Source organism: Erpetoichthys calabaricus, chromosome 3 (assembly GCF_900747795.2).
Source record: "Erpetoichthys calabaricus chromosome 3, fErpCal1.3, whole genome shotgun sequence".
NCBI lineage: Eukaryota > Metazoa > Chordata > Cladistia > Polypteriformes > Polypteridae > Erpetoichthys > Erpetoichthys calabaricus.
The window spans coordinates 241,983,409-241,995,396 of NC_041396.2; the positions used below are offsets into that span (position 1 = coordinate 241,983,409).

Below are 11,988 nucleotides of genomic sequence, written 5' to 3' on the forward strand. Positions count from 1 at the left end.
AGATGTCAACATACACTACAATTCCAAACAAACATAATATATTAATATATTGAGTATTTTAACAGTTCAAATATCCAGTAACATGGTTAAAATATAAATATAAAATCAGCACATTTGCAGATAGGTGTAGGATGCAAGTACAAAAATGAAGAAATCTACCTAAAACAGTAAAACAGCAATAAACTTTACTACTAAATTGTGTTTACATCAGTCCTGATTCAGAAGGCACTGCTGCCTGCACTCTCCTGCAGCGCTCCTTGCGACCAACACCACGGTCAGATGCCAAATTGAACCACCAAATGACAAATTTATTAATGTCCACATCTGTAGCTTTGGCTGCCACATGACTCTGGCGAACTACACCTACAGGCAAATACAGAAAAATAATTATCAGAAACATTAAATGGCAAACAGTTGCTTTAAGGCATTTCCCACTAATAGAAATGGTGAAATAAGTCTTGGCACTTGCACTACTGCATAATGACCACACAGCAAAGCTTTTTGAATACAGGAGAGGCAAAACTTTTACTAATGATATGAAATCATTTATGCTTGATTTTAGTGAACTTTTTTAATACTGATCAATAAAGGCTATGTACAGATTGTGGACTGACCTACTCACACCTTCAAGATTTTTTTTTTGTGGAGCAAGTGTAAAAATAATTAATATAGAAAAATTCACAACAGTTCAATTGTAAGGTTGAATTAATTTTGCAGTTTTTCTCTTATTCTTTACTTATTATTATTTGGGGTTGTGGATAAAAATAGTACAATTAACTCATTTTAAATACATGACTCTGTTTTAAATAAATGCATAAAAACCAGAAACCCTCTCCTAATGATCTTTCTTAATATAGAGGAAACTCCAAGTACTCCTAAGAATGTGGCAGGAGTTTTAGGAGGAGCAGAAGGTGTTAGAGAGAGACCAGGAAAATTATTTTATTTAATAATTGCTATTTTCCAGAAATCTGTAATATTTAGGGTCTATCTTAAAATAATATGTCATGTCATTTTCTAACCTGCTTAATTCAGACCAGGGTGAGGGAGGGCTGGAGCCTTCCCAGCTAGCTTTGGGGCACATTCAGGAACAAACCCTGGACAGGACACCAGTCCATCGCAGAGTGAACACACACAAAAGCCATTTTACAATATCCTGAACCTGTATGCCTTTGGACAGTGGGTGGAAACCAGAGCAGACACAGGAAGAACATGCAAACTCTACACAGAGAGGACCCAGGAGGCAAACCCTGGTCTCCTTACTGCAAGGCAGCAGCACTACCACTGAGCCAACAAAGGCATAAAATGTAATATCTTAATACAATTAGACTAATTTCATATAATTGGATTTGTTGATACTTACGCATAATTAGAGTTTTGGTTGCCATTTGACTGAAGGCCCGTTTTTCATTCACTCCCTTCCAGTTTATCTTTTTTGCAACATCATCTCCAAAAATATGTGAAAGAATATTCCAAGTGACACGTTTGGTATCTTGTCCTCCAATAGATGCCAGTACAGAAATCTACGAGGACAAAAGATAATATACAGGCAGTGGCTTTAGAATTTAAACACTAAAATATATGCAGAAATGGCATCAATTGTCACTCTGAAGCACATGTCTTTTGACTTTGATGTGATGATTGGCATTCTGACAAATATTGTTCAAAAGTTACACTTTCCAAATTAAAGTTAATGTTAACCATAATGTTAACTGTAATTCAATCCAGTAGACATTAATTTTGTAATAATAAGAATATAACAAAGGAAGCACAAAATTCATGGATTGTAATGTTCAGAAAGCTCAAATGACATTATTTATATTTGCAACTCTTGTTATTGTACAAGAAAGTTTTCTTGTAACTGTAGAGCTATTAAATATTTTGCTAAACATAGTCCCTTACACATTAAACATCCTGTAACAGATAACCCACCTAACAGCTAAAACAACTATATTACTGCAAATTTGTCATGACACTTATATAAATACTACAGCTTTATGCAAGCAATGGTTAAACTGTTGTTCTTGTATTTTAAATATATATATATATATATATATATATATATATATATATTATTTTTTTTTTCAGACTTTAAAGCTAAAGAGTACATACCACTTCCAGCACAACAGCCATGCACAAATAACTGAGAAGTCACATGGGCATTGTGTGCAAAATACACAGTACTCCCCTGAGAAAAATAATTACTAAAGAAAAAAAAGAAAATGCAGACTTATTTCAGACATTCTACCCATGTCATGTCATACCTTAAAACTAGTTTATTTAGAAACAAAATATTTTCCCATTGAGAAGTAACTTTGATTTGACAGTTTCTTATGTTGCCTATGATTAGCATATAATGTGAAGATTTGATCTCGTCCTATTATGTACAAAAAAAATTTGCAATTGTTTAAAATTATGACACAAAATGCAAGTGAATATTTTAAATTAAACAAAATCAGAAAGAGAACAAAGTCTAGCTTTACAGTCCATACCATGTTCTTTTTCTTCAAAGCATTGGTTGGTTGTTTCAACCAGGCTTCAAAATCATCCACTTCCTCCAATGATTGTAAAGGAAACTGGACCTCCTCAGGCATATCAGGTGAGCATTCAATGTTTAGCCGCCCAGATAGTGAACTGATCATGACAGCCAATTGTGACAGCTGGTGCTTCACATGTTCAAGCAATGTGAGGATATGAAGATCTGCAGCTGAAAAATAAATACCAACAAAATATAAAAAGGATACTATTCATTTGAATACTTTGTTCTTTATTAGAAAATGTAATGAATCCTACTCCTGCACTTTGGAGCAAACACAACTCTCATACACGTTAAAAGAACATCCTTTGGAACATATAAAATTTGACATTTTAAAAACCAAAACACTAAAAATTAAGGAATATACTGGCACAAAATGAACATGACAACAAATACCATAACATATCTAATAACTTGTTGACTTATGCTCCGATATGTTCAAAAGGTTGTTGAATATGTGAAACAAGTACAATCAATATTCCGATCATAACTTACCAGTGCAAGGTATTGGTTCTGTTCCACATCGACCCACTCTGTAAGTAGGCCTGAAGAGTTCAGAAGTATTTTGCATTTTTGGAAGGTTCCTGGAAATTTGTTGAGATGTATTTTCAGAGAGCAATAGTGACTGGTAAGGAGGTGGCACCTGAAGCGAAGAATGTGGTGGTGAGCGACAAGGTAAAGGTGGTGATGGTACCTGAGGTGCAGAATGTGGGGATAACATGCGAGGTCCAGTTGACTGTTGAGGTTTTGAAGATCTTGTCAAGGGAACTTTTGTTTTCTTAGCTAAGTCTTCATGTTCACTTTCATAGTCAGTGTCACCATAGTAGTGGCTGTTTACGGAAGATTGAATGTGCATATATTACTCAAAACAAAGGTTTCATACATTCAATAAAACACAGGCGAAGTTGAATCAAACTTACATTGGTTTAGTTGCTCTTTTCACCCTGCCTATATCCTCCTCACCATCTGTATCCAATTCTGAAGTTTGACAAATCAAAGACTTCTTCATCCCTTGCCATGCAGACATGTAATCTCCTAAAAGCATTTCAAAAAGTTAATGTCAGGTGATGTAAACAATGTGCAATATAACATTATCACTTCTGTGATTTTTTTTAAATCACTACTACCTAGGCCCCATTTACACCTAGCATTCACATATTTTCTTTTTTTGTAATCGCATCACAGTTTGATAGCATTTAACCACCAAAGTGAAACAAGGAAAAATTGTAAAGAGACCTACATGAGAAAGTAAGATTGGGTTTCAATTTGGATAAATGCAATCACTAGAGATGCATGTTAATGAAAGGTGTGAATTGGGCCCCGATTTCTCATGAACACTAGTATGAAGGTTGTTGGAAAAGAGGCCTGGAGACAGCGAAAAGTCACATGATTACAACATGAAAATAAAGCTTTAGACAAATGTTTGTTGCTTTTCTATAAAAAAAAACGAACATCAAGAAACTAATATTTTACAGCAATATTTCTCTGGTGAAAGGGATTAAGTTGGGGACATATCTTGAACATTTCAATTACCGTAGGACTTTAGTACTCTAACATCGTGCTTGGTCCAGTCAGGGCCTGGTTCCTCAGCATATCTTGCTGCTTTGTTGAGTCTTTGATCGCTCGTATAATTTGGCCAAAAGGTTGTGCCATCACTGTACCAATTCTGTGGTATAACAGACACAGATTTTTGTTCATCTATAAACTGAACTACCAGAAACATCCTGCAGAAGAAAAAAAAAAAGACAGTGTTCAAAATAAACATAATATTTACATGTTGCACACAAAATGCATTACCCAAACAGCAGGTGAAACCACCTAGCACATCCTCACCCCTGATTTTAATAAAAACAAGAATGCTTTTTTGACTATTGATGAAAGGTAAGCTTTGTTTGGTAGTTTGCAATGTGCAGCAAGTTTATCCATTAGCCACTGAAAAAAATTGTTTATACACAAATGAAAATGATATATAACAAAGTACAATGTGAAGCGTATAAATGCATCAACAGTAGAGTGAAAAAGGGCTCAACGTACTTACAAAATGTAATCGTGATTCCATCTGTGCTGACTAATGAACAAGTAGAACAATCAAAAATGCTATTTACATAAAATAACCCTGATTTAATATTTTTGAGAATGAAGTTAAGGTATCGCCACAGAACCTCCTCTGTGGGGCAGAACTATGCACTTTTGACTGATGGCTGACACATTTGCATACTTGATTGTTTCGGATATCTGAGAAATGCAATATATATTTAGGAAATCTGACTTAAATGGGTAGGTAAAAAAGACAGACTTCTTTAAGAACACCTTGTACACAACATAGACATGTTCACTGGATTCAACAATATTGTATATCATGCACACATCATCGCCTATAATGAAGACATTATCTGTTGTTGAAACTTTAATAACCCATTGTTCACAACGCATTTGACGGTACTGTCCAAGTACAAAAAGTCCATCTGGAACTGGTCCAACATAATGGGGTTTTTCCAAAGACTTTGACACCAGACCAGTGGATGTGCAAGCAGTTTGCTCAGACAGTCTTCGGACAATCTGAGCAAGTGGACGTTCAGGCTTTCTCACAAGTTTCTTAAGTCTTTGAAGGTGGTTTTCATAAGGGAAAGATGAAAAGCAGTCTTCCGCTGTACATCCAGAGGAAGATGGACTAAACAATGTACATTGTATACAAGCTGATCTTTGCCATAAATTTCACCAAAATGGTTCACAAACGTTTGAAGCAATGTTTGAGCATACTGACAGTAGAATGAAGAAAGCACTGGACTGACTAAAATTGAGATGGCAGAGAACAACAGCATGAAGTTGTTATACATCCTGTTATCCAGGAATGAACACAGAACAACAGGGCCTGTGTAAAGTAGAAGCAGTCTAAATTCTGTTGCTTTCCAGCGGTCAATTTCTCTCAGTGTCCGGGGTTTCCGGGCAAATTCCACTGGTATACAAGGTCGCAAGTCATTTAAACGGTCAGATAATCTAGTAATAATGTTTGCAGGTAATCGAAAATTTAGAGGACCTCTGAGCCAAATATTTAACAATTTCCTGACAACCCTCAAACAAACCAAATGCATGTAATCAACTGGAAACTGTGATACTATGCCAATGCTTGTTCCTTGAAAAGCATGCAAGCCAAATAGATGATGTTCTTCATCAAGTTTTTGTGAAAAAGATTAATCTGTTCTGAGTGTGTATTCAGTTAAAGGAAAAGTCATCCTGTTGTTGACATACTGCCCTCGCTGTGCACATTTGTCGTATCCATGATATCCATTATGTGCTTTTGTGTTCTTTAAAAAAGCCCTGGCAGGTGTGTCACACACAACAGAATCTACCTTCAGAAAGAGCAGTTTGCCATTAAAAGAAAAACCATTTTCTAATTCCCTTAACTCGGTAACAAAATCTTTCATAAACTCCTCAGATGACTTTGGTTTGTTTGGTCCACAAAACAGTCCAATAACAACAGGCATTTTCATAGGAAGGTTGAGGAGAAGTCCCAAAATAGGCCAAAGCTGAATGCTAGTGCTTTTAAATAAGGGCAACCCATCCACATTGATCTGCAACTTCAAGGTAAAGCCTTCTGTGACTGAGCTTATGGTATCTGAAAGAATTTTACTGATTGAAGCAAGGATACCAAAATAGTAATAATGGCCACCAACCTTATTCTGAATAGAATACCCACTCTTAGTATTGAGGAGAGTTCTTGCATCTTTTGGGAGTTCAGGATGATAAAGTCTCAACAACCCTAAAAGTGCTGTTAGAGCAACAAGAGATATTCCAAAGGTTAAAGCCCAGTTACAAATACTGTCACTGAGGCTACATGGCTCTTCTAAATTCTCATCAGAATGCAGATCCAAATCAGACTCATCCTCAGAAAAGTCTGCTGACTGAGGACACACAAACATGTCTGCTGTGTAGTCTATATAAATGCCCTCATTCCCAACATCCTCATTCTCCACTTCACTTCCATTTTCAAAGTCATTTTGCTCCACTCTCTCCTCATTTCTAAGATCACCTTCCTCCATCCTTTCCCCATTCCTAATTCCGAATGCAAAGTTAAATCTGCAGTTCTCCCTCATTTGCTGAAGTCTCCTATCAACATCTCTGCATGCTCTTCGTCTGAGGGTTGAACCCGATACCACAGAGTCAGCCATTTCTCACTGCTGATTATCACCATGCACGAAGTGCAGGTCAAAAATATACACAGAAAGAAATATAAGTATGGTTTAACATGTTACTGTAAAATATTGTGTGTGTAACTTTGTGTACACACTGCCTACTGGTAAGCAAATATGTAAATAATGTTTGATCTAGCTAAACAACAAGCTTACAGTATTTAATTCAAATATAAACCAGCAACAGTATTTTTTTGTTAAATTTAAGCTGGGGCTGCACACCAATCCCACTGAATAGCATGCTACAAAATATACATGTCTTAAAAACAAAATATGATTTTTACTGTCATTTTGATAAAAAATAAAAATCTTTCAAGTGATGTCTCCAGATCTGCACTGAAATTCCACATTTTAATTTATACCAAAAAAAAAATACAAACATTAAATGCTGTTATTTTTACTGTAGACATTAAAACAAAAATGGCCCTGGTGCCCTGTCCTGGATTTGTTCCTGCCTTTGGCCCAATGCTAACTGGAATAGGATCCGGCAGCTCATGCAACCCTGGTTTGCATTAAGTGAGTTAGAAAATGACTGACAGACAAAAATAGCTACTACCTATCAGCAGTAATGCAACAGGTAACTACTGCAGATATTCCTTGCTTAAATAAAACAGACCTACAAACACATTTAATTAACAGCTTTTTAAATGTGTACCAAGATTAGACAAAAGTCACCAAAAGAAAAATAATAAATGAAATCATCACTGACAGGTAAATGCCTCCATATCACTTACATTGTCAGTCAGTCATTTTCTAACAACCTGAGTAGTGTTGTGGGGGTTGCTGGAGCCTATCCCAGCTAGTATAGGGTGCAAGGCAGGAAGAAACCCTGGATAGGGTGCCAGTGCATCACAGGGTGAACAAACATACAAAGCACACACTAGGGTCAATTTATTTTATCCACCTAATCTGCATGTCTTTGAACCGTGGGAAGAAACCGGAGCACCCAGTGGAAACCCACGTAGACATGGGGAGAACATGCAAACTCCACGCCGGGAAGACCTGGGATGTGAACCCTGCGGTCTCCTTACTGCAAGGCAGCACTGCTGCCATGCCACCCTCACTTAAATTGTAACCTATATTGCTTAAATTGTAATATGACAAAAAAGACACTAATTAATTTACAAAGATTTTTTTTATTATTTAGCAGAAGCCAAGCTACCATATACGTGAATATATATTTACCATTCTAATTTGAATATTCACAACCATTCACTTTTAAAGGACAGAGAAAATACATGTAATGTACAGATTATGCTTGTGAAATGTTGCTAAAGTATATATCCCCATCAGGATTCTACTAAAATATTTAAAATAACAACACATCAATGTTAGTACTTTTTGTATCTACATTTAACAAATCCTTTATATATGTTTATCATGTAATTTTTGTACAAATTAGGAGTGCAACCTGAATCCTATTGGCACTTTATTAAAGCGAAGAACTAAGAAAAGACTAAATTGTATAAGCTTCCATAAAATAAACCGACACTGAAAAAGTTTCTAAAGCAAAACAAACTACCACAGGCGTAAGTCCGTTCAATTAAAAGTGTTTCGTGACCGGCGGGTCGCCTAAACCACATTTCCCCGTATTCGCTGGGCGAACATGCACCCAACCCTCTTTTCCCCGCTCTGACGGCAGGTCGCGCTCGATTCGGCGGTCCTCTGACATTGCCCCTGCTTTCACGATTCACCAACGCAACCCTCTCCAGCGGTTGCAAAGCCACTTACAATGAAACACAAAAAGGTTAGACCTTAGACCACTTTTTTTTCTATAGCGTATCTGAAATAAGCCCACGTCCAACACAAAACGTTTAAAAAATAATTTTGAACACAGCGCCAACTAACCCTTATTTGGTGGAGGCTAAAATAAACTGCATAGGAATTTAACATCGTGGCCTAATATGTACAAATACTAAAAATTATTACAGTGAGATGCTAATATAATTCATTACATTTCACTTTAACCTGCTATGATGGCGACACATATATAAAAAGCTGCTGAACTTCTCATAACTTTTAAAAATGAATTTTTGACTCACTTCCTCCCAGAACAATTCCGTTCTCTTTGTAAATGTTTTCAAACTGCTCGTTGTGGCGCGCAAATTTGAGCGCGAACTCAAAACATAAGCGTGATACACTCACGTTAACTTAAGCTCTCGCGGAAAGAGATTGAACTGTCAATTACTATACATAATGAAATGTAGGCGGATCCATTTGCCCCTCCCATAGAAGCACGAACTGAGCTTGCCGGAATACAGATAGATGTTACGGAGTCAAAAAAAAGAATGTGACTGCTATACGACTTTGCCATGTTGTGGCTGGATCTGTTCCTGAGTCAGCTGCTGTTGGGGGATGCTCCCTGCAGTATATATAATGCCTCTATAGAAATGGACCAGCAGCTTCTGGGGGAGATTAGCTCTCCTTAGCTTCCTCAGAAAATAAAGTCGTTGTTGTGCTTTACCTACTACAGTCAACGTGTTGTTAGCCCAGGACAGGTCCTCTGAGATGGTGACTCCTAGAAACTTAACAATAACATCAACAACAACATTTATTTATATAGTACAATTTCATACATATAATGTAGATCAAACTGCTTTACAAGATGAAGAAAGAAAAGTTTATATAATTAGGCAATACTAAGTAACGAAGAATACAGTAAAGGAAGATCAGATGGCCGGGAGCGCAGAATAAACAAAAAAAAAAAACTTTCAGATGGTCCGGAGAAAAGAAAAAAAACAAAATCTGCAGGGGTCCCAAGGCCATGAGACCGCCCAGCCCCCACTGGGCATTTTACCTTACAGGCATCTTTTATGTTTGTATAGACGTGGTCTAAGTTGTTTTCCTCACTGGTTTTACAATGTACATACTGATAAAATCCTTAAGATTTGCTTGATTAAAATCTCTGGCAATGATTAAAAACTGCATCAGGGTGTAAGTTCTGTTGTTTATTGATAACGTCAAAACAGTTGCTCAAGCACTGACTTGACATTAGTCTGAGGTGGTATGTATCCTGCCATAGCAATAACAACTGTATGTTCCCTACGGTAGGCAAAACAGTCAGAATCTTAGCATTAGATATTCCATGTCCAGAGAACATACTGTAACTTGTTGATTGCGGTTATATTAGTGCACCAAGCTTTATTAATATAGACACACAGTCCTCCAAACAAAGGTTTGATGGGCATTATAGAGTGTGTGACCCGCAGGCTTGACTTCTGTGTCCAGTAAGGTGGGATCCAGCTACGTCTCTAAAAAAAATCAAAAGGCAACAGTCCCTTGTAGTTTTATGTGTGGAAATATTCAGTCAGAGCTCATCCATTTTATTGGCGAGTGATCTAGTATTCACAAGAAGAAAGACAGAGAGAGGAGGTTTATGCAGAGCAGCTCTTAGCCTAGCTAGTAATGTTTACAGTATACTGCTTTTTAAAATTTTATTTATTTGTTTATTGCTAAAAGGCACGTAATACACAAAGTACCTGTTTTGAAACTTGCTCTGGCCGCGTCCGCACACACCATCGGCCACACCATCCATGTTCACTGACACACCTGCAGCTCATATCGTGCCTTTGTTCAGTTTACTAGAACGTTGTAGTGCAGTTTTGCATTTATCACTAAATATTGGCTTAATCATGGACAGTTACTCCAATAAAGTGGAAAAAGGCAAAGCAATTCAAAATGTGGTCACATTTATTACATTTTGTGCTGAGATATATATTTACCATTCTGACCTGTCTGAGAGAGAAACCTTCCCTCCACATTAGTGTGGATAGACTAATGTACAGAAACAGTCCCATTAATGACTTTATGGACAGTTTCTTTATTAAGTAAGTGGTGAAAGAAATGTTTTATATCAGGAGTTGGTGGTCATATCCAGTAGTTTAGAAATGTTTAGTAATATTTGGAAAAACTGAGTGGTGCAGTGCTGTTGCCTTGCAAAACAGAAATTAAGAATCTCATCCTAGTTGCTCCCTGCGTTGTTTGTCCCTGTGTCCCCTCAAGTTTCCCACAAATACTCTGGTTTCTGTCTAAACACTCACAGGACAGTCCTAAATGGGCTCTAGCGTGTGTGTGTGTTTCCACCTTATGATGATCTGGCACCCTGTCCAGGTGTTGTTCCTGCCTTATGCCTGATGATTTCTGAGATTGGCTCCCTGCCCTGGAAGATTAAGAAGATTAAGCAAAAGGATGAGGGGTTGGGGTTAATTTGATGGGCTGGAAATGCATTACTGTTTTTACTGTTTATAATAATGAGAAGTAGTAATTTAATGTCTGGTTTTTCTTTTTCCAACCTGTTTTCAGTAACAAATTACATTACATTAAACAAATTTGTTTTTAATGAGGGGTAACTGTATCGATAAATACTGACTTATTGATGGCTGCTGATTCTCTTCTCTTAACCTGCACTGTAATATGTTTTACATTCAGACTGGGCTGGATCAACCATTAAGCCAAATAAGCACAAGCTTAGGGCATCAAGGGAAGTGGAGCTCAACAGAAATTTTCCATTGCCAGATTTACCATCATCCATATGGTGCAAAACTGCAAAATAAACATTATTTTTCATCTTACTGTATGTTTTATTTAATTTAGAACAATACATTTTTATTTTACAATTTATTATTGTTTATATTTTGAATTAGATATGCAGTACCAGGGGGCATCAAAATCTTTTAAGTGCTTAGGGCCTCTAAAGGTCTTAATGTGGCCCTGCATTCAGAAGATGAAGTAGAGGACTCTGACACAAAATTAAGCATGTGTATACTTTTTTTTTATTCTTTAATGTCCACAACAATCATCTTAGTGTACTTGTCTGTCTGTAGTTATTTCAGGTAAACCAGGGCTACAGGTGTTTTGGTTCCCAGGGCAAGATCATGAATTTGTGCCCCCAAAAATTCCATAATCACACAATCACTGGTCCATCCATCCATCCATTTTCCAACCCGCTGAATCCGAACACAGGGTCACGGGGGTCTGCTGGAGCCAATCCCAGCCAACACAGGGCACAAGGCAGGAACCAATCCTGGGCAGGGTGCCAACCCACCGCAGGACACACACAAACACACCCACACACCCTAGGGCCAATTTAGAATCGCCAATCCACCTAACCTGCATGTCTTTGGACTATGGGAGGAAACCGGAGCGCCCAGAGGAAACCCACGCAGACACGGGGAAAACATGCAAACTCCACGCAGGGAGCGCCCGGGAAGCGAACCCGGGTCCCCAGGTCTCTCAACTGCGAGGCAGCAGCGCTACCCACTGCGC

General features: G+C 37.5%; 1 protein-coding gene across 1 annotated transcript; it reads right to left on the reverse strand.

Annotated features, from left to right (window-relative positions):
- Positions 1–202: 202 nt before the first annotated feature.
- Positions 203–4,494, reverse strand: LOC114649522 (uncharacterized). The gene is made up of 5 exons (XM_051924762.1): positions 4,067–4,494; positions 3,029–3,176; positions 2,490–2,704; positions 1,361–1,520; positions 203–363 (listed from the first exon to the last, which is right to left on the reverse strand). Exons 2-5 carry the CDS (start codon positions 3,102–3,104, stop codon positions 203–205), a joined length of 612 nt encoding a protein of 203 aa, XP_051780722.1. The 5' UTR covers positions 3,105–3,176; positions 4,067–4,494.
- Between the last annotated feature and the right edge of the window lie 7,494 nt (positions 4,495–11,988).